The 27,065-nt window shown below is 35.5% G+C and overlaps 1 protein-coding gene across 26 annotated transcripts in view; it reads left to right on the top strand.

The window, feature by feature from the left end:
• EPB41L3 (erythrocyte membrane protein band 4.1 like 3) overlaps positions 1 to 27,065 on the top strand; it is a 232,394-nt gene that overhangs the window by 30,325 nt on the left and 175,004 nt on the right. For 25 of the 26 annotated variants that reach the window (XM_049769977.1, XM_049769973.1, XM_049769976.1 and 22 more), the window contains exon 1: positions 19,550 to 19,733. The exons of the other annotated variant lie outside the window; for it this stretch is intronic. In XM_049769977.1, the coding sequence (XP_049625934.1) occupies positions 19,679 to 19,733 (55 nt within the window). In that variant the 5' untranslated portion in view covers positions 19,550 to 19,678. Of the gene's footprint in view, positions 1 to 19,549; positions 19,734 to 27,065 lie in introns of those variants that run through there. 26 annotated transcript variants of the gene reach the window in all.

Here is a 27,065-nt window from a genome sequence, read left to right as displayed (position 1 = left end):
CAAAGGTTACAGTGCCACATAATTCAGCTGTCAGCAGAACTACATCTTTCCTGGCCTGAGTTTTTATATTAGAGGCTAAAAAGAAAAGTAAAAAGGACTCTATGACATTTTATTGCCCAGTAAATGAACAGGTCTTTGTTCACTTTGTCAGCACAAGCACTTAGGAGTTTGGATAAGGGTTCTCCTTGCTACTGCTCTGAACTTTGCATTTTGAGCATATCAAGTTGACAAGCTAGTCCTGAGATAGAGCAAGAGAGCCAACCAAGCAGGCAGATAGTTGGAGGGAGTTAGTGGTGCTTTTATCCTGCAGCAATGATCACTAAGTTAGTTAGGTTATCACAGAGAAGTTTTTGTCACCCAGCTGGAGTCCATTGTGAGACTCTAGAATACAACTAAAGATCTATTTTTAACTGCAACTCCACAGACGAGTAATTGAACACATGGTTTGTTCAATTCAGAAGACTGTCTGCACCTCAAGCATCCTGTAATGATTAGAGCTTCTGTCTTTCTGCATCTCAAAAATTCCAAGAGTTGAACATGTTGGAAAGGTTTTTGCTTTTTTTTTTTTTCCTCATGATTCTTATGGATGGTTGTTTGGGGGCACATCAAAGCAGTGAGCAGAGCATTCCTGGCTCTGCACTCAAAGACCATTTCTGGTTGGGACTCAAGGACCATATGGGGCCAGCTGACCTCTGGTCAGCTTTTTTTTTGGGGGGGGTCACACCCGGCAGTGCTCAGGGGTTACTCCTGGCTCCATGCTCAGATATTGCTCCTGGCAGGCACGGGGAACCATATGGGACGCCGGGATTCAAACCAATGACCTTCTGCATGAAAGGCAAACACCTTACCTCCGTGCTCTCTCTCTGGCCCCTCTGGTCAGCTCTTTGCAAGGCAAGTGCCTTGCCACTGTACTATCAGTTCAGCCCTGACTTTGCAGTTTTTAAACTGAGTTGTATGAAGCAACAGTGTCTCTCTAACCGGAATGCCATAAAGTATCTGAGTACATGCCCACATGAGAATTTTAATATGAGAAAATGAGTAAAGTTAGTCAGAAAAAGAGACACAGAATGACCTTTCTCATATGTGGGATATAAAGAAACATACTAAGGAGCTGACAAGTGACCAATAACAACAGAATCTGAGAACTGGTATACAGCACTGAGCTGGTGGGGTAGAGGAAGCTGTGGTGGTAGAAGTGAGGGGACACTGGGATAATATTGGAAGGAAACAGACTCTGGTGAAGAGTGTGGCCTTGACAGAATGTCAGAGTGCCATTATCCCTATTACATATTACACTGCCCAGATATATTTTCAATTTACAAGAATCCAGAGATGTTTATTCCCATGACCAAAGTTTCTTCCAAAGTGAAACTTAAGGTTTGCATTAGGAACCGTAAGGCCTAGTACTTTGCAACTAGTGAATTTATTAGTCTGGCTCTTTGTCAAGGTACTCATTGTTAAGAAAAGAAACTATTTTCTAACTGTACTCTAGATTTTAGGGATACACATCTAAAGAATTATAAAAGAATTTAGGACCCTTAGGTTTTGCTGTCAATTCTCAACTTCTGATCTTTGCTTTTTAAATACATTTCAAATTTTGGATAAGTGGCTCCACCTAGTGTAAGTTAGAAATTCAAAAATAATGTATGGCTATAAGGAAAAGAAAAAAAATTTCCAATGCACTCCTTTGTGAAATAATACAAAACAAACTAAAATGACATTTCATAAAATGTTTTATGGCTTAATAATTTGTGTGATAAAAGGTCATAAGGACATTCTCTTTCACGCAAACTCTTAATTTGTGTATTTATTTGTTTTTGGTTTTTGGGTCACACTGGGCAGCGCTCAGGGCTTACTCCTGGCTCTATGCTCAGAAATTGCTCCTGCAAGCTCAGAGGACCATATGGGATCCTGGGATTCAAACCAATGACCTTCTGCATGAAAGACAAACGCCTTACCTCCATGCTAATTCTTCAGCCCCTTAATTTGTGTCTTTATTTAACGGTAAAATTACATTATTAGTTAATGTGTTCAGTTTTAGTTTTTTAACATTTTTTTCCTGTATTAAATAAAGTTAAATTCTATTCCCCCTGCTGTAACATGATAATCTTAAATGAAATAGTTTGGTTGTTTAACAATAATAAATCTAGTGTTACTGACTGGCATTGAACTTTTTATTACTTTTAAAAATGTTTTTATTGAACTAAAGAACTGTGATTAATGAAGTTACTGATAATTGAGTGTTAGACATGTAAAATTTCAACAGCAATGCCACAGCTAGTGTCAATTCCCATCACCAGTATTCCCAAACTCTGTCCTCTCCCATTCCAACCCCAGCCCCTGCCTGCAACTTGGCAAGCACATTACAAAGAGCATAGACCTTAAATCTCTATGATGTTGAAAGTTGGAAGGGGCACACCCAGCAGTGCTCAGGGTTACCCTGCCTCTATGCTCAGAAATCATTCCTGGCAGGCTCTGGGTCCCCCATATGTCCTATGGGATGCTGGGGATTGAATCTGGGTGGGCCACATTCAATGTAATCACCCTACTTGCTGTACTATTGCTCTGGCTCCTAAACTTTTTAATTTTTATAAATCTCACTGACATTGAATTTTTTAAGTTTTATAAATCTCACTGACATTGATTTTTTTAATTTTTGAATTCAGATGAACATTGTTTAAATAATTTTTATATCACCATCTAGTTACTTTTGAAAATGTTTGTTTTTCATTCAGCTTTGTTTTTAAGTGGGATTGTACTACTGTTGATAGTGTAGATTTTTAAAAATTTGAAAATATCCTTGTGGTATGTGATTAATTTTTTTATATTTATTTTTCTTATGGGTGGTAAAATTCTAGAGCTTATATCTTTTGCCACTGAGTTCCAAAAGCAAAATTATTCTAACAGAATAAATACAAAATTGAAGATGTGTATTTCTACATACAGGAAAATGATTGAACTTGATGATATGCGATATTGACAGCTAAGCTGAGAATTTAAATGGACCTGAGTGCTCCTTGCATAATTAGTGTTGTGTATGTACTTGCTTCCTCTTATGTATCGGCATTACTAATGTATATAAACTTAAAAAAATTTTGCGGCACCAATTCTCTCTTGATTGTTTTGTTTGGTGGTTATTGTTTTGAGGCCATACCTATAGATACAGAGATCTCTCTATGCTCTGAGATCACACTCAGTGGTGCTTGGGGTTCAAATCTAGTACCGAGGTCAAACTTGGGTTCATAGTAAGGAAAGAACTTTACCTGCTTTTCTATTTCTCCTGCCCCAGCACCAATTCTTAATATCACATGTTTATTACTGTATTATAAAAAAATAGGGGCTACTTCACATGACCAGTAGTGCTCAGAGGTCTGTTGTGTTCTGGATCCAGCAAGGGCATACTCACCATCTAGCTGACTGTGCTCAGGGCCATTGAGGCCACTACCAGCAGTTTTAAGGGTCACTAGCTCTACACCCAGTGGTGCATATTTGCAATGATGCATGTGGTGCTGGGGATAAGATTTGGGGCTTTTCATATGCTAGGAATGTGTTCTATTACTTGACTTATGTTCCTGGCCGCTAATCACTAAAGTTGACTTCTTGGTTGTAGGACTGGGGATATAGCTCAGTAGTAGAGTGCTTGTCTTGCTTATGTGAGGCTCTAAATTTGATCCCTGGCACCACTAAAAGAAAAATTTAGTATGTATCAGGTTCCAAGAGAAAATCCTACAGTTTACTGGATACTACTTTGTTATTTGAAAAAGAACTTCTAGTTTGAGGACTTGACAGGATTATAATTGTTAAATCAACTAGATTTCCATCCCCTGTAAAACATGGTCTCACAGCATCACTGGTTGCAGCTTTAGAGTCCCACAGTGCCTCTGGGGTTGCTCAGTAAGGCCTGACACTTCAGGCCTCAAGCAGCACCATATCACCACAGCAAAATTTATTGAGAATTTCCCATGGGGTTCCAGGTTTCCTGAGCACTGTTTAGGCATGTCCCCTACACACACGCACATACACACACACACACACACACACACACACACACACACAAACTTTTTAATTTAAGAGACTAAGAAAGTACATTTTCTAAGATTATATAATCCTTTATTCACATATGTAGGTGCCAGTCTATGACGTCAATAAGAGATACAGTAGAAAAAGTAAGAATCATTTTTTTAATCCTTCCCCTTCTCCAACAATTAGAACATTCCATCTGAAGTGAAAGTGTTATCATAAATTCTGGATTCTAAGAGGAACAGGTCTCAGACTATTTTGGAGCTGAGAAAGTGCACTTAAAAATTTTATTTGGGATCAATGAAGAGCTTTTGTTTATATAGCATATGTATTGATGCTTCTTGTTCAGAAACCAAAATCAATAATATTTTAAATATTCATTAACCTATCAAAAATAATACAACATGCAAAGTAACTACATTTGTAAGGAATGACAATGTAAGAACAGTATTGTTTCATATTTTTAAGTCTCCTTAATGCTTAGTTTAGAAGATAACTGGTTTTCATCTGTTTTGTTTTATTGACCTATTTTGCTATTATTTTGTTTATAGTAAGAAAATCAAGAACAAAAAATGTTATGACAACTGGAATGAATATTAATTGTATTATACTTTAGGCAACATTAGAATTGTGTGAACATTTGTGATATTGATGTAAAAAATACTACACATCAATATCACCTAAATGTCGAAAACCTTGTACTACTTTAAGTCACTGTAAGCTGGGAAGAAATTTTTTTGCAGTAGGCAAACATTTTGGTTGTTTTCCCAGATAATTCTTTGACTTTGATGACTCATAAAAGCATTTTGAGGAACGCTTCAAAGTTCCTGATTCTCATTTTGAGAAACTACTGTTCTGAGAGATTAGATCTAGTTTTCTATCTTCAGCACTTCCATTTCCCAGCGATGAAACTCCAGCAAGTCACTTAACCTTTGACATAAATGTAACAAAAATTAGAAAAAGGTATATGTGGAATCCGGCAGACCAAAATCACAGAAATAAACTGGTGCCATGACGCTTGTGCTACCGAGCAATGCTGCTATTACTCTAAGCCAGAGTGGTATGTGAAGTTCAACTTCTAGAGACCAAAAACGAAGTCTCACTTGGCTCAGGATGTCTGGGAATAAAGCTACATGGAAAACAATGTTCTTATTGAGAAACAAAGGTCTCCACATGCTTTGGTTATCTGGTTTTGTCCATTTACCTTTTTGTTTTTCCAACAGAAAAGTATGCAGAGGAATTTGGATGCATCTCAGTCTTGTAGACTTTGGTTTCATCTTGCTTAGTTCTGGCAAAATCTGGGAGAAGAGATTATAAAGTGCTAGAAAATATACTGCTAACAATAATTTAAAAAAAAAAGCTTTCAAATGGGGCCAAAGCGATAGTACAGCAGTAGGGTGTTTGCTTTGTACGCCAAGATGAAACTGGGTTCCATCCCCAGCATCCCATATGGTCCCCGAGCCAGGATCGATTTCTGAGAGCATAGCCAGGAGTAACCCCTGAGCGTCACAGGATGTGGCCGCAAAACAAAAAACCCTTTCAAGTGGCTTGTCATTACTAGAACCCTATCAAATAACCCCACGAATAGAAACTTCATATTGTGTATTTAGAAGGATCACATCATGGTTTCTGTTTTTAAATAAGTTTTTAACAACAGAAATAAAATCTTCACAAGCAACCTATAATTTCAAGGACAGGGGTCAGGGGAATTTCTTTCTCAACATTTTGCAGATGTTCGAACAGAGCGAGGTTATTTCTTTTTCTTCAGATCCTCAATGATATCATAGAAATTTATTACAGCCAAAAGTTAGATCATCTCCTGCTAAATCATTTTTTAAAAAAATTTTTGGTCTGTGTTGGTTATCTACAAATATTGGAGACCCGTATGTGACCTGCCTAAGAGGACCCTGCTAATCAGAGGTTAGATTCCAGGTCTCTGACATAGCAGTGTTCCTTTGGGTAGGTCACACTCAGCTTCTGAAGGTCTCAGTCTTCTCATTCATAACACAAAGAAGTAAGACTTCAGTGGTTCTCAGAGTCTTGCTCACAGTATTTGTTAGAAATACTTTTCTGGGTCCCAGCCCAGACATAACCAAGCAGGACCCAGCAATCAGTATTTGATAGCTTTCAGAAGAAGGTGCATTCTATAATTTGAGAGCCACTGGACATTGAGAGTCATTGATGTCTGTTTAGGCCTCTAACAAACAGTTTCAGGGCTGTAAGATTCTAAGAAGATTTGTGGCTCATTCCAGCCCTCAGGCAGGAATTTGTCTGGAGCAATCAGAATGCAAAATTGTTTTGTTAGAAATATCCAGACATGGAGTCTCCCTTAGCTGGCTTAGTTTCTTCTTTAATCACTTTAAAAAGCTCATATCTTATTATATAAAATATATTTTCAGGAGTGTTTTTTTTTTATTTGTTTCGGTTGTAAAGACTTTTGGTTTAAAGACTTTTAAAGTAGAGCTGTAAATTTTTTAAATCTGTAAAGTCTCTAGAAAGGAGCTGTAAAAATTCTTCAGGGTATGTATGCATAGTGGGGAGGGGAGTAAACTAGAATATACATTAGATCTATATGTGTCGTTTATATTTTCTTATGTATATTACATATATCTCTTTAATATGCATAAAGAGGCTATAGATTCAAGGAGATTATTAGATTTCTGAATACCTATCTATGGCCCTCATGGACTTGGTTGAGAAACACTATCTTAGGGCATTTTTGGCAAATTGTAAGCACATTATCATACATTCTGTAATAGAGACTCACTCCATATATGTCCTCTAGTTTCTATTTGTCAAAAATCTATAAAACACTTCCTTTTGAAAAAGATGTGGTTTTGGGTCATGGGTGTTGAGTGATAGTTACATCTTTCTCTTCTATGAGCTTTTACACAATTATCAGCAAAATTAGAAAAAATATAAATAAACCATAGATTTCTTCTGTAAAGAAATAATTGGTTATAGTAATTGGTGGGAGATTACCTTTAAGGGAGTGGTATAGTTAGGGAATGTGTTTTGAGCCATCACCACCCTATACAGGACTCAAAGGTTGTTCCTGGGCTCTGTGTGTCTATGGTCAGGAGTGTCCCCTAGTGGTGGAGGGAATTGATTTGGTTCTGCTGCATGCAAGTAAGCACATTATCTTTTGTGCTATCTCTTTGCCTCCCGTGGGAGGGGAATTCTTAAGAATGATGGCACATAAATTGGCCTGTGGAAATGGTGAACTGCAGGAGGTCTTGTAGGCTGAGAGGATGGCACAAGGAAAAGCTGGAGGTGAAAGAACATGAGGGGATTCAACCAGTGGGAGAGATTTCTTCAAGGCTAAGCAAAAGCTCTAGAAACAGATGAAGTAGAGTCTTCGTGTCTCCACTTGAATAAACGTGCAGAGTTGTCATTTTCTGCTTTTGCCTTCCGGGTTCTCTTGAAAACAAATAATTTTTTCTTCCAGCTGGAGATTTTGGATTTTAAAGCAATTAAAATGCTATCCTTACAGTGTGAAATAAAACCATTTGCCTACAAGACATTTTTTAGAATTTTGAGCTATATATTTTTACTTGTGATTTAAAGAAACAAAAAGATAGGTAAGTTTAGAGAGTTACTATCAAGTCTCTTTCAAATGCTTAGGGTGAATTGATTAATTCTGTGTACTTAATAGGAGCTTATAAGACATTGCCTCTTGGTCTTTAAACAAGATTTTTAATTAATTCTTGTAACTGAGATAATCTACTTATTTCCTAGAACTCAATTATAATTACAATATTTTTTTATAATTACAATATTTTGTCTAGATGACTTCATGTAGCCCAACAGCATTTCTTGGTTATTTAATTTCAGGGGAAAAGTAGGTTATTTTTTAGTAGCGTGAAAGTATTTCTGATTGAATTTTTATACTTAATATTTACTCATGGATTCTATAAAGACTTCATCACTGACAGACGCTGCTTACATTTTTTGTGAAAAGAATAGATGATTTAAAAAAATTTCTAAAAAAAAGGAATGTACTATTTTATTGCCTACTTTGAAGGTAGGCCTATAATTCATGATGCAAATTCAGGGTGACATAATTAAAAGTTAAATATCCCATGTCAGAATCACCAATCAATGCCCTTTATATAAAAAATTGAAGCTACATCTTATTATACATTTTATTATGATGCAAGGTCCATATGAGCAAAAATATTGTCTTCTCTACTTATTAATACTGGATCCAAACATAATAAAAATTTATGTATTTAAAGCAATCAAAATATTGTATTAGTTCCCAACTAAGAAGAATAGGAAACGTGTATACAGATGTGGATACAAATTATGCATTAGAACCTATCTGTACCATGCAAAAAAATAACTCAAACAATAAAACATCTATGGTGGTGTCAATGGTTGTCATTAAATCAACAGGGTGCTAGAAATATTATTGCTGGATCCCATTGATGAAGTCCACATCTCTGGAGATTGGCCCCTTACATTGGTAATTAGGAACTCTCAGGTGATTTTCAACTGCAAGCAGTAGGCCAGAGACATCTATTTTATAGTGTTCTTTTTTTTTTCCTCTCTCTCTTGAAAACAAAATATGGGGGCCGGAGCAGTGGCTCAAGCAGTAAGGCATCTGCTTTGCTCACGCTACCCTAGGACAGACAGCGGTTTCATCCCCCCGCGTCCCATATGGTCTCCCAAACCAGGAGCGATTTCTGAGCACATAGCCAGGAGTAATCCTTGAGTGCCACTGGGTGTGACTGAAAAACCAAAACAAATAAGAAAAAAAGAAAACAACATATGGAAATATTTTCAAAGGTTTTTTTTTTTTTTTTGCACTTTCATTCCTGACATTTTTTTACCCTTATACTTAGGGATCAAATAAAGGACATTTCTTACAAATTTCATCCCAAAAAAAGATATCCAAAATTTTGTCAAAATTTGTAAAGACATTTGATATTTTACTTTCCTATCATTTCTTCCACATTTTTCCCTGAGCAAACGTTATCATCCCTCCTAAGCTTGAAAAATGAGGTCCTAGACTTTAAAGATACTATGAATGTTTATAAAGTAGAAGGAAAAGCCAAAGGATAGATGTCCTCATTTTGGTTATCTTTCTGTAAGAATTCTTTATATATTTTATTTTGCTATTTTTCTTAAAGATTAGAAGAAAAATTCATCTATTTCTGCAATAATCTCAACCTCCATTTAGGAAGCTTCTTATACGGCTTATATGTTTGATTCAGTTAGCTTATTATTAATTATCATTATTATTAAAACCATTGTGACTAAACTGGACAGCTACAAAGAACTTATTTTTTTACCTCTCTTGCCTCTTTCTCTCAATCCCTTTTGCTTCTTATCCTTCAGGAATGACACATGGGTGTTTGTATGTTGTTCTTTTAATTCAAATTGATGTTCACCCTAAGGAAGGCAAAACACATTTTACTTCATTACACACTGACAGAGTGGGGATGTATAGCAGTAAGAAGTTAGAATAATTAAAGAATCTGTTTTATCTAAATTGCCATGCCACTTGCTGTGAATCTGATTGATAGCCTTGATGCATCAGAGTCCCTGTTCTGACAGGAAGTTTTCTTTACAGCACCAGTAGAAAAAAAGAAAAAAATCCTCCTCAAAAACTACAGATTTAAAAAAATGGAATATACTTTTTATTTTTAATAATATCTTTATTTAAGCACCACGGTTACTAAATATGTTTGTAGTTGGATTTTAGTCATAAAAAGTACATCCCACTTCACCAGTGAAACCTTCCCACCACCAATGCCTCCCATCTCCCTCCTCCCCCACCCCGTGCATGTCTTCCAAATAGGCATTCTATCTCTCTCACTCAGTACTATTATCATGATACTTGTTGGTGTCGTTTTTTTCTCTAACTGCTCTCACCAATCTTTGTGATAAGCTTCAGATCATAAGCTGGTCCTTTCAGCCCTAATCTCTATTGTCTCTGGGTATTATTACCATACTGTCTTATTTTTCTCAAATCCAACAGATGAATGAGACTTTTCTTTGTCTATTTCTCTTCTTCTGACTTATTTCACTCAGCATAATAGTTTCTGTGTCTATCCATGTATAAAAATTTCATGACTTCATTTTTCCTGACAGCTGCATAGTATTCCATTGTATATATGTACCACAGTTTCTTCAGCTACTCATTTATTGTTAGACATCTGGATTGTTTCCAGATTCTGGCTATTGTAAATAGCACTACAATGAACATAGGCATGTAGAGGGCATTTTTGTATTGTGTTTTAGTGTTCCTTGGATATATCCCTAGGAACGATAATGTTGGATCATATGGGACCTCAATTTTCAGTTTTTTTGAGAAATCTCCAAATGTTTTCCATAAAGGCTGAACTAAATGGCATTTCTACCAGCAGTGAATGAGAGTTTTTTCTCTGCACATTCCTTACCAGCACTCATTGGTGTGTGTGTATGTGTGTGTGTGTGTGTGTGTGTGTGTGTGTTTGATGTGTGCCAGTCTCTATGGCATGAGATGGTTCCTTGGTTTAATTTACATCTTCCTGATGTAATATGAACCAAATATGAACCAATTTCAATGACTGGGGAGTTACTACAATTGATACCTGACCAATATTTGGTTCCAAATATGAACCAAAAATAGGTTTGCCCATCTGATGATTAGTGATGTGGAACATTTTTTATGTGCCTTTTGGCCATCTGTATTTTTTCTCTGAGGAACTGTCTTTTCATTTATTCTCTCCATTTTTAATGGGGTTATGTTGGATTAATCAAATCCCATCCCACTCAGAATACACCTTGTTACTCATTGGTTGAGTAACATAAGGACAGTAATAGGTTTTTGACACTTTGGTGATGGTGAAGGTGCAGTAATTTTGTGTATCAAGACCATAATAATTAGTACTATTGTGGTAATCATGCTAGCAAACTATAATTTTTAAAAATATATAAATTAAATTTATTATTTTATCACTCTATACTTTTGGGAGATTCCTGAAGCAGTGCCCAGGAGACTGGGGAGTTACTCCAATTGATACCTGACCAATATGAGAGGAAGATCAATGCAAGGGACCAAGATGTGGTTTTGTTTGTCCCATGTGGTCTTCTGGTGCAAATCTAGTGATACTTGGGGTCACTAGGATCACATTGTATATTACCTGGGATTCATACAGTGCTAGAGACTAAACTGGTGCCATACATTCCTGTTCCTTATGCTCTTTCTCTGGCACCTGTTGTTCAGTTATGATCACATCTTAAGAGAAAATGTAAGCTGTGTATGGATACTATTTGTATTAATCTTTTACAATAGGCTTAAAAAATTATAGTAACATTTTTCTTAGAAAGCTGGTATATTAAAATGGTTTAACAAGGAATGAAATCTGATACAAAATACTAAATATTGTAATTGTTTTCTATAATTATGAGTACACCATGGAATGAGCTAATACCATAAATTAGTTTTGTGTTTTCCACAATTATAAAAGGAATTTAATATCAACTTTTTTTCTATCATCTTTTTTTAAGACTTGATTTTTACCCCCTCAGCTTCTACTTTGTTGTGGTCATTGCTGAGTCTATGCTGTACAGATATTTACAGTACTTCCATATTTGATTATGGTGTGGAGTCAGGAGTTGTATACTCACAGCAAAGGGCACTGCCCTAGGTGATGTCTACCACTAAACTACATCCCGAAATCTTAATAAACTCCTCTGTGTATCTAGAACTTTCAAATCCTTAGTGTCATCTGTATCCTCATTTAATTTTTTATGGGATCTTAGTGTACTACATGTCTTTAAATGTAATATAGCACATATATTCAAATATTCACCTCTAAAATTAAATACACTTCCTTCTTTGCTGGGTAAGGCATTTTTTGCCTTGAACTAAGAAGACTTAAGTACTTGGAATATGAAAGTTCATTTTGTAATTATCAACTCTACCTTCTATTTTTTCTAAAATATAAACTTTGTAACTTGTAACAAGTTGAAGAAATAGGAATGAATTGCTTAAATAGTTGCAGAGAGATAATCTTTAGCTCTTTGAGGCTTTGTTTCAGTAAACTTGGATATTTGTTTGTCACTACAATGTTATGGGGTCTGGGCAGTATTCTTAACATAAAACAATTATGACAAATAGACATGGAAGAAGCACTTAAATTTCTGATATATGAGAAAGTTGTAAGTTTGTAAAAAATATGAATGCATTTACTATTTCTACTTTTTTAAAATTTCTAAATTTTTTACTTTATTTTTAAAAAAGGCATCACATTGCTTTAGTAGTTGACCATAATACATTTGCCCGGATAAGTAAAAGCAAAGTTATAGAAAATAAAATATAAAGAAAAAAGAATAAGAAAGAGAAAAAGTTTATAAAAAGAAAGAAAAAGAGAAAGTACAGTAGCAAGCACATTGTGGAAATTATTGTATCTCCAATGAAGTCATTAATACAATGGCAGAAGGTTTAGTAAGCTCTTGTTGTTCCACGTCCATTTTGTTAAATTGGGGTGTTTCCATAGGGATGGCAGTATCAAACTAATGAAATTGTCCAGAGCTGGGGTGATATCACAGTGGATAAGACGTTTGCCTTGCATGCAGCTGACCTGGGTTAAATCCCCAGCATCCCATATGGTCCCCCATGTCTGCCAGGAGTGATTTCTGAGTGCAGAGTCAGGTATAACCCCTGATCACTGCTGAGTGTGACCCAAAATTCAAAAAAAAAATGTCCAGAAATTCAAAACACTATTACTGATACTGCGACTTTTAGAAGCATGTTCTCAGTTGCCTGGAAGAAGTTGCCTGTCTTCAGTTCCCACTGAAAGAAGGAAGTTATGGGGAGGGTGCTTGCACTCGCTCCAAAGAGCCCTGATGATATGAGACCTAAAAGCTATGTACCTGAAGATAATATTAAAGAGGTGATGAGGCAGGGTCAGCAGAGAAACAGTGATTCTGGATGATGAGGCAGAGGGCATGGCTTTGACCAAGCTCCCACTCATTCCTTCCAAAATGGCCAGCTTTCTGCTGTATGAACTGGTGTACCCATGTTCTGTTCCCATGTACCCATGGTTTTGTTTACATCTCATTTGAGAAAAGAGTAAGTTTATGTAGCTGGCCTGGTTTGAAAATAGCAACTGAGTTTGTGGGCATTATTACAGCTGCCAGCATTTCTACTTTTTACCTCAGATTGCTTCACAGATGCTTTTCAAGGATGTTTATTTTCTCTGTTGTCCAAATGATTTTTTTAAATGATTTTCTTTTAATATATGCTTCCTATATACGCTTAAAATGCTTCCTATGAACTTTTCAAAGGTTTTTTATCATTTGAAGAAAAACAACTCTCTATTTTCCAGATGTGGTATTATTACCTCATCAATGTAATAATAGCTTTTCATTTCAGAATATCAGGTTTCAGAATGCTGAAATGTTCAGAGTTCTATTATGTACATGGTAGAAACAAGGAAATAAAGAGTTGCTTGTGATATAATTTTCTTGAGATAACATCTGAGAAACAGAAAGGAAGGGAAGTGTGGTGTGCTTTTTCATTTGAACTATAGTCTTTTTTTTTTTTTTTTTTTTTAGTTTTTGGGCCACAGCCAGTGACGCTCAGGGGTTACTCCTGGTTATGCTCAGAAATTACTCCTGCTTTGGGGGACCATATGGGATACTGGGAATCGAACCCAGGTCCATTCTGGGTCAACAGGGCAAATGCCCTCCTGCTACTCTATCACTCCAGCCCCCTTTTGAACTGTATTCTATATAAATAGATCCAGTCACTAGTTTAGACTTCAAGTCAGAATTATCAGGGTGCCTCTGGAGTAATATAGAACTGGATTAGCACCTTGAACATTTCTGGGCTTTATAAATTCTGTTTTACTGAAGGCCTTTTGGGAAACTAGTGGTAAAGCAAAAAAGCTTATGTAAGGACTGAACCAGAACATGAGGCTAGAACTGCCATTGTTTTCCTTTCTGCAAAGGAACAAAGACCTACTGGTTTCAATCGTTGGGGGTCACATGAGAGTGAAACAGAATAGTGAAAATTGTAAGAAACAATTACTTTTCGGACTCATCTCTCTGTCTCAGGAATCTCAGCATTTTCTTCAGGTTGTTCTGTCCCAATTCATGAGCTTTTCTACTGGAATGTGTAAGAGTCTCTCCTTAGCATGGTATTTTCGGTGACTGTATGGCACTTTTATCTCATCTGCTTATGCTTCTTTCCCAGAGGTGGCAGTGGCTCCAGAGATAGGCAAGGGTGTCCTCCTGAGAACCTCTTACTTGCCCCACTGAAATTCTAACATCAGTTCTACTAAATCTCATGACCCCCAGGGATGTTCGAGAGATGCTTTTAGTTTGCACTTAGTGCTTCCATGAAAGCTCCTGCCTTCCATGGGACATTTAAGTTTTTATGAGAGATTTAAAATATTTACAGTGCAAGTGACAGCTAGGTCCTTCTTTCAGCTCAAATACACACCATTTGAGTAGAATCAGTGAGTTACATGACTATCTGGATTTTAGTTTCTTCTTTATGAAAAGGAGAGCTAGAAGAGCTTATTTATTTGACTCTTTCCTGCAGCTAATATTCTCTGTATTATAATAGTTTGGACTGTAATAAAAAAATACTGATTGTTGTATTTAGAAAACATTGGTTTTAGAATATACTTAAATATATACATTCTCTAGCATTTTCAAAGTAAACATTTATTTAATGTTGGGGGAAAAAATAAATTGTAGGCTCCAGATGTGCTCCTGTTCCCAGTGGAAATAGATATATTTAAATCACAGATTTCTAACCAGTCCTCAAGCAGCTGTTAAAGATTTCTCTTTCCCTCTCACAGTCCTCCACCATCTCTGATTTTCTCCTTACCTGCTTTACCTCTGTGGGATAATTGTAATTGTGAATGTATTCCAGCTTGGTTATTTCTCCTCCTCCTCTTTGTTTAGCACTTTTTTGGGCTCATTTTCCCACTATAGCTTCCACCACTTCTATCTAAATACATGCAAAATAAAGAGACTGGAATTCCATTACCAAGGAATTCAATTTAAGAACATATCCTTAATGGCTTTGAATTTGAAATCACTGGAGGGTGGGGCTTAAAATAAGTTTTTCTTATGTGCTCTAAAACTTAGTTTTACAATTCTTTATTTTCCTTTTCTGCTTTTATCTATGTAACGCATAGGTAAAAATCCTACTAAACCTTTGATAGGGTAATTTCTGTGTGTTGAACACTAGAGTGACTTTTGAAGGAATACCATAGTAATACCATGTGACATGTATGTGTTAGTGGAAGTAGGGGATCCCATTCTCTCCCTTTCCCAGTAGTAAATATATATTCCACTCATATTTTAGAAATTCAGGATTAGGAAACTATTTTTGTTTTTGTTAGTTTTGGACATATACTTTCTAGTTCCAATATTATACACAGCCCATTTATTTACATTAACAAAAATATTAAAAATGCACTTTTTCATTACTTTCTAACGGCCCTAATTTTTTGAAATCTCATTTGAGAGACTATATATAGATCTAAATTCAAGCTTACTATAGGTTTAGAAAATTAAATTTAAACTCTCAAAACTAAAAGAAAATTAAAAATACGGAAACTCAAATCTAGGACAACTATATTCTCTCTATGTAATGGTAATATGTATCTTTTATATTTAATAATTGCTACCAAGGCCTATTTTCTGTTTGTTAATATATGAAGTTTTTATTCATTTGGTTGTGATGCCAAAAAGACTTGGTGAATTTTGCTAAACGTAGCGAGATATTCTTACAAGTGGTGACTATTAGCTTCTACTGAGTTAAATGTGAGGTTACTCATAAATGTGAGCCTTCTGCTCACAAAAACAGAGCATGAGGTTCAACAGAGCTTGTGGACAGACCATGTTAAGGTGCACATACTAATAACACCAACAATAATTATAACCAAGATCTTCGAAACAAAAATCATGGGCCAAGTGCTCCAAGTGAATTACATCAAATTACTTCTTATATGGAAAGCTTTATGTAAAATGCTCCTGGAGGAAGGAGTTGGAAGACTATTTAAATTAAATTTGAGGGGAAGGGGGCCAGAGTGATAGCACAGCAGTAGGGCATTTGTCTTGCACACAGACGATCTAGGACAGACCTTAGTTCTATCCCCCAATGTCCTATATGTCCCCTGAACCAGGAGCGGTTTCTGAGCGCATAACCAGGAATAATCCTGTGTGTGACAGGGTGTGGCCCAATTGACCATGTTTACTGTCAGGGCTTATTTCTGGCTCTTCACTCAGTGATCACTCCTGGTAGGCTCAGGGTATGACATAGGTTGTCAGGGCTCAAACCTGAATTGGTCATATGCAAGACAAATGTCCTACTAATTATACTATCTCACTCTATCCCTAAGAGGAGGAAGATTTTAAGAATAGTTAAAGACTTTTTCTAGGAATACTGGAAATTTAAGCAGAATTTTTTGTAAGTACATTAGTCTCTGCAAGTGTGACAACAGATACATAGAAATGTATCTATACCTATTTAGATATTGGTATGTGCTAGTCTATGTAAGTACCTATATGTATGTATGTGGTGTGCCAACCCATAAGTGTATATTAATAGATATATAGGTATTTAAATATATGTCTAAATGTATGTATGTGGTGTGTGTCTACAATGAGTACAAAATTATAACTATATGTGCATGAATATGCAGTTTATGAGTATGTATAAATATATAAACAAGTGAATATAATGCATGTATGTAAATTAGTGAATCTGTGTGTAAATTATTTAATGTGCATCTACATGTGTGTACATACATACATATATCCATTCATCTACATACATGCATATTTGTGTTCATGTATCTTATGCATAGGTATTTGCATCTATATATGTGTGTATAAAGTACATATTTTAGACATTACAAGCTTGTTTGATCTTGCAAAAATTTCTTGCTTTCAATCATTTTATGTTTTAATTGGGAATAATAATATGTCATGCTTTATAAGGTATTCTAAGGGTTCTACTAAAAGGTATTGGTAATACTTATAATCAATTGAAAGTGTTAGGATCATTACCTCTACTGTCATACATAACTCTTAGCAGTATTGTAATATCGTTTCTACTTTTCCATACTATCTGGAAAAAATAGTTGCTCAGTCTGGTTATTACTCCTAAATAAGGCCACTCTATGGGTCTATGGGATTAGTTTGCACTGGTTTTTGGTTTGTTTGTTTAGTTGACTGTTGTTATTTGATACATTTAGTTGAAAATACAACACAGGTAGTGGGAGCTGGCAGAAATGAATTTGAGGACAATCAATCAACATATGAGTCAGATTCCATTCATTTTTAAAAATTTTTCATTAATGTATATGTTTATCTTACTTCTTTAGGTATTTTTAGGAGCTTGAATATACAAAATCAGTCCACTAATATACTTGGTTAATAATACACTCTGATCAGTGTTCATTCTTTAATTATTGGTTAAGCATGCTATAAGTGCAATAAATATCTATGCTACCATTTCCACAAACAAAAAACTATCATTTTGTCAGTAATCTTCATTGCCTTTAGTCTATTTGTTCCTCTTTTTGCAGAGGGCACACATTGAGGTGCTCAGGGATTACTCCTGGCAGGTTTAGGAAACTATCTGGGATATGCCTGGGGTTAAACCCCGTCTGCTGTGTTCAAGGCAAATGTCCTACCCATTATGTTATCACTTCAGCCCCTGTTCCTCTTTTTAATTCTGCTTTTATCTTCTTTGACCTAATTATGAGTCTCTTGTTTATTTCTTTCCTTTATATGCATTTATTAATTCATATATCTTATATTTTAAATTATACACTTTATATTTATTATATTATAGCATATTTCTGTTTTCTATAATTCATAATTATTATATGATCATATATTATATAATTTGTATGTGTTGTTCATACCTCTTTTCATTTATATTATTAATTTATGCGTGTAATATTTATATTTATATAATATAGTTATATTTATATATTTAATTTGTATGTTTCACTTATAAATACTTAGAAATATTCTGAAAGCTATTTTCATTGTAATTGTTTTTTAACTTTATAAAAGGGACATATTATGAAAAAATTTTTGTGGGGGGCCACACCCAGCAGTGCTCAGGGTTTATTCCTGGCTCTGCACTCAGAATTCATTTCTGGCAGGCCTAGGGGACCATATGGGATGCTGGGGATCAAACCCATATCAGCTGCATGCAAAGCAAATGCCCTATCCATTGTGCTATCATGCTAGCTCATGTATGAAATTTTGAGACTAACTATATTTTGAAGATTAATCTCCATTGTGTTTATTGTTTAATATATAAATAAATATATATAAAATCTATATTTTATATATCCTTACATATAGTTTATTTATCCTTTTGTTGATGAGCATTTGTGTGCTTTAGGATTTAACTGTTATAGAGAGATGTTTTAGTATTGTTGAACATAATTCTTTATCATATGTGCAAAATTTTTTCAGTAGAAGTGGAATTGTTGCATCATGGCTGATATGGTGACTTTAGGCTATCTACTAATTGTGTGCCAAATTGGTTCAATTTTTACTGTCATTGGAATAGGGATATTGCTTGAGTATTTGGAATTGTTTGATTATTTTTTTACTTTTTACTGACTGAATGAATGTTATCTCATTGGGGTTTTAATTTACATTTTTTTGACCACTAATGATGTGGAAAACCTCTTCTCAGAGTTATCAGCATTATTTATTTATTCTGGCAGAAAATATCTATTTGTATCTTTTGATCTTATTTCTATTGGTTTGTGTGTGTGTGTGTGTGATTTCGTCATGCTTTGGAGTTATTGAGCATATGACTTGGTCAATATGATATTCTTTCTGCATCTATTAAAAATGAGATGATTATGAAATGATCAGAGGGTTGATTTTAGGGTTAATCTAATGATTGTAAATAGCACTGCAAATACTGGCTTATAACATAAGAGACAATTAAAAATATTTATTTTCATTATCAACTCAGTTCTGCCACAGAAGGAGCCTTCATTTGGTAGACTGGTTTTGTTGGAATTTGCTTAATGGAGAATTTCTGCTTATTGGCATGACCACGGTAGCCCTATGAATGTTATTGTACTTTAGGGATTAAAACAAGTTCAACAAACTCAGACACTGATGGAAGGAATACAGAGAAAGAAATATGAAGAATTTCAGCAGTGTCCTTGTTTTGATTATTTAAATTGCACTATTTTGGTCTAAGTAAACCTGTCTGTAGATTAAAAAGTGTGTATAATTATAACAATTGGGAAAACCGAGGATTTAAAAATTCTCCAAATCCCAACTTAAACAGAAAACTGGATATGAAGCAAAAGATTTTATGATGCTGCTTGGGAACTTCTGGTCAGAGGAAGAACTGGGATGCAGCAGACTGCTGCTGCTGGAGGCAAGTTCACAGCACTTTTGTGAGTGCCGCACAGTCATGTGGAGAAGCAGCGCTGGGAGCCAGGGGAAATACTAGAAGCTGAAGGACACCATAAAATTCTTGCTGTTATTGCTGCCTGTGCCTGGTTAGATTTTTGGGAGCATCTGGATGTGAGTGTTAGCCCATTTTTATTTTTTATTACCTGGACCTTTGGATGTTTTCTTGAGAATATTCCTGGAGGCACGGAAGCCAGAACATCAGTGCTATCATAACGGGAAATCGCTGCACTGCAGCATGCCCTCTTTCGTCTGTCCCTCTCAGTGTTCAAAGTCACTCTTAGGATTTGGAGGTAACATTTTATTTTCTAATTTGGTGCATACTTATGGGAAGTGGACAGTTTCAGTCATTATAAATGGATGGGATAAATATTTCAGTAAGCCTGCATGTAATTCAACTAAAATGTGGCATTTGTTCTGTAGTATATGTTGTCTTGTGACTTTTTAATGCTAATTTTCTCTAATTATTCTTTGTTTTTGAAAGCTTTGCTTTCCAGATTTTAATAGAAAAATCTGGAAATGAGGACCAATAGAGTTTAATGTCAGCTCACAATGTCAGCCCCCTTTCCTTTGATCCTTAGGACAACACCATTCTGAGTGATTTGTCAGGGTTCTGTGCTCAATGGACACATGCTGAGATTTGAGAAACAGCTTTTAATGGTGATGCAACTTCAGTTTAGGAAGTGGTTAAGAGAAAAATCAGAATGCTTTCCAAAGACAAGAAAACAATGTACTTAAATTAAGCACAACTTGTAATTCATTTCCCCTGTGCTGATAACTACATGAGGTATATTAAAATACAATTTAAGTATATGCATATAATTGTAAAGATAACTGCTAACACAGCTTTATTAAAACAAGAACAATACCCACTAATCAAAAGGATAGAGTTGTCCATCAGCCAAACATAGGGATCTGCTTCAGACTAGTCATAGAAATGGTCACTTCAATGACTTTTGGGAGGTCTTTTATTAATCTTCGAGGTAATTAATTTCAACAATAATTGGTACTAGAAATAACTAGTTAGCAAGCTGTTTATATAGTTGAAGCAAAGAAAGGCTTTTTGGTGAATCTTCTTGTGTAGAACCTTTTGACCTTGATACATATTTAACCAAGGGGCTGTTTCCAATATGTCATCTACCTCAACTTGAGGTATTAGAGTCTCTGACTAAACAAGGAACCAGATCCTTTCTGCAAATTTCTCCTAATTTTTTTCTATAATAATAATAGCGTTCAAAAACTTCTATTATCTAGGAGATTGTGGCATTACATTTTGAGTAATATTTCTAATTTCATAACATTTTGCTTATCTTCAAATAGCTAATTTTAAAATATTTTCACTTATTATTTTGTAAAGCCAAATTTTTTTCAAAATTATACCAACATGACATTCACCATGGAAATTATAGAAAAAAGTCATCTACAGAGCTATTTTACTTATATTAAATACTTGGATAAAAGGTATCTTTTAGGGGTGGAGAGATAGCATAGAGATAGGGCATTTGCCTTGCATGCAGAAGGACAGTGGTTCAAATCCCGGCATTCCCTGTGGTCCCCCGAACATACCAGGAGTGATTTCTGAGCATAGAGCCAGGAGTAAGTAACCCTTGAGCGCTGCCAGGTCTGACCCCAAAAAAGGTAGCTTTTATTAGAGAATTAGGAAGAAATCACTTACTTAGAAAAGTAAATTGTAGTGTATAAATATGATTCAAATCTTTGTTATAGACATACTTTATAAGGATACTGAAACCTGGAAAGTTTGTTATTAAGTAGCAAATAGCAAGATAGAGGCAATCAAGAACAGAAAACAGAACTCTTCACTCTAGACCAGGGGTCTTCAAACTACTAGACTGAGAATTATTCCTTTACTAACTGCCATATCCTGCCATAATAATAGTGAGCTTACACTTACAGAACTTACAGAGATATGGACACATATTAAAGCCTATTGGAATGTTTTGAGGAGTAATGATATTGACAGGTAATGAAAGGTTATACAAATTGAACTGGACAAGCTAAAGATTAAGTATTAAAAGTCATAGGAGTTGTGTTGAGAAATCCTAAATTGGGTAATTTGTCTAAAGACTCACAGAATTTATGGTTAAAACCCAGCAAAGAGAAAAGAAAGGCTCATAGGATCAAATTTTGGGGAAATCGAACACAAACTCCAATGGTCCTCTCTCCCAGTCTAATCATGCCATGTTTAATGATAGCTCGGTAACTACACCATGTGTGTGACATAGTTCTAAATAGATACAACAGATAGTCTGTATGCGAAGTATATGAAGGAATCTACATCATGGCACTCAATTACACTCAATGACAAAATTACCTAGTTAAGCAGTTACAGTGTCTGTAAAATGGACTATAATAGTCTCATAGGACATGCCATAATTCCTGCAGTAACAAAGTGCATCAAAATATGGAAAAGGCTTTCTGGTAAATTTAAGAGTCATTGATCAGAGTTTTCTTATTTATGTATTTACATATGTTTGTATTTAATTATTTTGGAGTCACATTGATGACCTCTGCCTAATTCTTTCAAAATTTCAGACTCCCAGAAGGAAATAAACTCTGCAACACTTCACTTTAGATGGAGGAAAACCAACCTCACAAGCAGACACTTTTAAGGAAAAGTTTACACTGCTAAAATGGCAACTCTTTAGGGACAAAAATTATTGTATATAATTTAACTGTTATAGTAACATTTAAAATGATGGTTTGAAAGATACTATTTAAAAGTGGAGTCTTTTGAGTGGAGTTGATTATATAATGAGACTGGAACCAAGACATTCAGAAATAATTCAGCCTGGTCTATGGCCATACTACCCTAAATGTACCCAATCTTGTCTTATCTTGGAAGCTAAACAGGTTAGTACTTAAATGGGAGAAAAATTGTGCCCAAATCATGAATTTCAGGCTTGTGAAATAGTTCAAAGACCTGGAGCATATGTTTTACATGAGGGAATTGGGTTTCATATTCTGTCAGCTCACTGGGACAACCTGTCTCCTTCCATTCTAGTACCAACTTCCAGATATTGATGTGAAAATGAAAGAAGCAAAAGGAGAATAAAAGTATATACACAATATAGTTAAATTGAAGTATAAAAATGTTGGAAATAGGGGTCAGAGAGATAGCACAGTGGTAGGGTGTTTGCCTTGCATGATGCCAACCCAGGACAGACCTGGGTTTGATTCCAGGCATCTCAATATAGTCCCCCAAGCCTACTAGGAGCAGTTTCTGAGTGCAGAGCCAGGAGTAACCCCTGAGAGTTGCCAGCTATGTCCCAAAACAAAAAAGTTGGAAATAGCATATGAAGGAATTGGAAGTTTTCAAATCTGAGAGGTAATAATATTGTAGCTTTTTATGTGTATATATTTTTTTAAAAATTCCTTAGGGAATACAGCTGTATGACAAAAGGAAGCATTCTAAATTCTGGATTTGTGGCCTCTGAATATATTTAATAACTAGAATTATATGCACACGTATGATATATTTTATACAAATAAAGTGCACCAACATTACATGTTAAAAATTAATTCTAATAATATCATTCCCATGGCATACTCGTGTGTCCTCATTAGAAAATTAGTCAGATATATCATTAAGAAATAAGTTTTGAGGGAAATTTGGCTTTGTATTAGCTTGAAGAGACAAACAGTTGATATATAATTTTAACACAAGCATAATAATGTTATTTTTAAATGACATACTAGGCAACATTTTCATAGGATTTGCATTAGTTTCATATTCCACTTATCTTTTATTAAATTTGACCACTTTTAAAAATTAATTGTTCTATTTTGTTTGGGAGCAGTGCCTGAAAGTGTCTAGGTGCTACTCCCACTTTTGTATTGAAATCATCCAGTAGTGCTCAGGAACCTGCCTTAGCGCTAGAGATTAAACCCAAGCTCCCTGCATGCAATTATGGAATCAGCCCTTTACGCTATCTCTTTGACCCAGAATCTGAGTTGTTTAACCTAGTTTAGAATTTTGTTTTGTCTTGTTTTAGGATCACACCAACAGATGCTCAGATCTTTCTCCTGGTTCTATGCTCAGGGATCAGGCTGGGTGGGCTCAGCAGATTATAAAAAGTGGCAAAAATTTAACCTAACCTGGATCTGCCTTTATGCAAGGCAAGTGCTCTTCCCACTGTTGCCCCATATTTTTATTTTTTTATTTTTTTTATTTTTTGGTTTTTGAGCCACACCCGGCATTGCTCAGGGGTGACTCCTGGCTGTCTGCTCAGAAATAGCTCCTGGCAGGCACGGGGGACCATATGGGACACCGGGATTTGAACCAACCACCTTTGGTTCTGGATCAGCTGCTTGCAAGGCAAACACCGCTGTGCTATCTCTCTGGGCCCCATATTTTTATTTTTAAGAGTCTTAGGTATGAGGCTGAAGAGATAGTACAGCAGATAAGCAAGTAATTGCATGCTTTTCATTCAGTTAGCCTGAGTTTAATCCATGGCACTACATTGATAAACAATCTGTCAATCTTTGAAGCAAACTAATGAACTTATGTGTTTATATATGTAGATATTTATGCATGTATCCATATATGCTACTGAATATTCTAACAAAAATCCTTTCCCATATGATCTTGAGCAGATTGTTACATTATAGTTAGTATATACTATTTCAAATCATTGTGACTTCTGCTAATCCATAGCTATATGCCCTCCCTCTACTAACTAGATTAAACATTTAAATCTAGTTTTTTTGGCAATTTTAACTGATTTCTTAGAAAAATAATATTTTAGTTAGCCAAGATAATTTTTCTATAGTCCTCATTCATAAAATAAATATTTAATCTAAGTTTTATTTAATTGAGGCATCATGATTTACAATAGCATTAATACTTACGCTATAGTCATATAGTGATGCTGCACCACACCCTCCACAAGAGTGCCAATATCTCTCCACCACTGTCTCCACTGCCATCATAACCAACACCATAGCTTGTGAGTCAATTCTCTTGGTAGAATTTCAGTGTTTGTTGTCATTGGTTATTGTCTATTCTCTTGCTTTATTTTTTTTAATTTTTATTGTGACCAAAGTGCATTACAAATCTTTCACTGAATCATTTATGGTACATAGTGACAATGAATGAGAGGCATTCCCACCACCAGTGCTGTCTTCCCTCCACCCCTGTTCCCAGCATGTATCCCATATCTCCCTCCGTTACCCCCCAGAATGCTAGTTAAACTGGTCTCCACTTTACAGCTTGTTGTAGATTGAGCATCCATTCCACTGTCATTGGAGATAAAAAGGATTAAAAAAAAAGTAGAAGGGCCCGGAGAGATAGCACAACGGTGTTTGCCTTGCAAGCAACCAATCCAGGACCTAAGGTGGTTGGTTCAAATCCCGGTGTCCCATATGGTCCCCCGTGCCTGCCAGGAGCTATTTCTGAGCAGACAGCCAGGAGTAACCCCTGAACATCACCGGGTGTGGCCCAAAAACCAAAAAAAAAAAAAAAGTAGAAAAAAATTGGTAACAACTACCAAAAAAAAAAGAAAGAGGAAAAAATAAAAGAAAAAAGAAAAGAATGCACCCGGCAAATAAAAATAAAAATAAATCACCAAATAATAACCACAAGAGTGAAAGAAAAAAAAGTGGAAGAAAAAAGAGAAGGAAAATAAAGTAAAAAACTAACAAATCAAAACAAAACAAGAAAAAGTAGGGGTGCTATTCTCTTGCTTTATTTTTAATGAAGTTTCTTTCTTACTTGTGGGGTAGAAAATATAGTTACAGATTTCAAGTAATTTTTAGAATGATACATGTATGTTGGATAAATGGTGATGTAATACTTTTCTAGTAATATGAATAAAACTACTTCATAAGTATGTAGTGTGAAGACACTGTTCTGGTTGACAACTGGATCTGTTAAGATCTTAAATGTCACCAATAGATTTAACACAAGTAGCTCCTGATTGATATTTTCTTGATTTTCCATACAAGTGATTGGTAGACACAGAAAATGTCTTTCTTTCTAGCAGAGTGACATTTGATCTCACTTTTCTGTCTCTTCCAATTTCCAAGTTTCCCTGTTGCTCCAAACCATTCCTAAAAACTCTTGAGACATAAAGCAATAGGAGAGTTAACAATGAGTAAACTTCATTCTACTTGGATTCATTAAGAACAAGGAATAAAGATTATTTTCCTTTATTTTCCATGTCTTTTGTAGTTTGTTGTTTATTTATAAAATTATTGTTCTACATATAAGAATACTTGAAGCAGGCACATCAGTAACTCTAATAAAGGCAATTGGGATTAAAATATAGTACAGAAAGGAATTGGACTGAAGCCATATAATAAGCAGGTAGGATGATTGCCTTCTTTGTGCCTGAGTCAAGTTTGATCCTCAGCATCCCATCTGGTTCCCAAGCACCACCAGAAGTGATTCTGAATGCAGAGACAAGAGCAACCACTGGGCTTTGCTTGGTATGTCCCAAAAACAAAATAAACAAGAAAGGACAGAATAGGAAGAAAAAGCTCTAAAGACAGGACAAAAATAAGAATAAATGCATAACTTAGAACCTTGTGCAGTTGATGGAAGTAGGTAGCAAATTAGGTTCTGAGCAGTGAAAAAAAATGTGATGAGTAACAAGTTTTACTTACCTATTAGATGAAAATTCAAGTTTTGTTAACATTGAAACTGAAGTTTATTTCATGGACATTCTCAAAGGGCAATCTATGATACAGTGGCTTAGCCAGCATCCATAGAACAGAGATAGAGAGACTGATACTGCTATCATTTACATGCTGGACAAGTTTATTTGAGTAGCTGTAGTTCTAAAAGTAGCAGTGATTCCAAGTACCTAGTTCTAAACTAAAGTAAAATTAAAAATTATGAGGAATCAGCAGTTTCCATTTCCACTGGGCAATTATACTATGGCAAAGATACATTTCTTCCATTGGATTTTTTTTTTTTTGGTTCAGAACCATATGTAGTCCCAGAGATTGAACCCAAATCAGTCACCTGCTATACTATATCCACCCCACTATTGGGCTTGTGGTAAAAATTATTCAACAAGAATTTTGGGTGACAATTCGACTAAAACTGGGGTGCAGTGTTGCCAGAGTATTTGGTAGTCAAAAGAGGAAAGACAGATTCATTTTTCTTTTAATGACCAATCCCCAGTGAATAACCTCTACAGCTTCACTCAGAGATAAAAGAAAGCCAACTTATCATCAAAGATAAAATTCTTCTTTCAAAAAGAATCTTGAGGGCCCAGAGTGAAAGCACAGTTGAAGGGCGTTTGCCTTTTATGCTGCCTACCTGGGACAGACCCAGGTTCAATCTCCCACATTCCATATGGTCCCCTTGAGCCTGCTAGGAGTGATTTCCGAGTGCAGAGCCAGGACTAACCCCTATGTACAGCTGGGTGTGCACCCCCTAAAGCCCCACCCCAAATAACAAAAAACAAAAAAGAATCTTGGGAACAATAAAAAGAGCTCAGGAGACTAGAACATATGCTTTGTATGCAAGATGCCCAAGAGTGACGCTCATGCAACAAGCTGGGAGTAGCCCCTTGACACTGCTGGGTGTGATCAAAAACCAAATTAAATCAAGCAAAACGAAACAAAATTACCTCTGAGTTCATTTCAAGCCAACATGA

The sequence above is a fragment of the Suncus etruscus genome, chromosome 3 (genome assembly GCF_024139225.1).
Source record: "Suncus etruscus isolate mSunEtr1 chromosome 3, mSunEtr1.pri.cur, whole genome shotgun sequence".
NCBI lineage: Eukaryota > Metazoa > Chordata > Mammalia > Eulipotyphla > Soricidae > Suncus > Suncus etruscus.
This window is presented reverse-complemented; position numbering and strand designations above follow the sequence as displayed.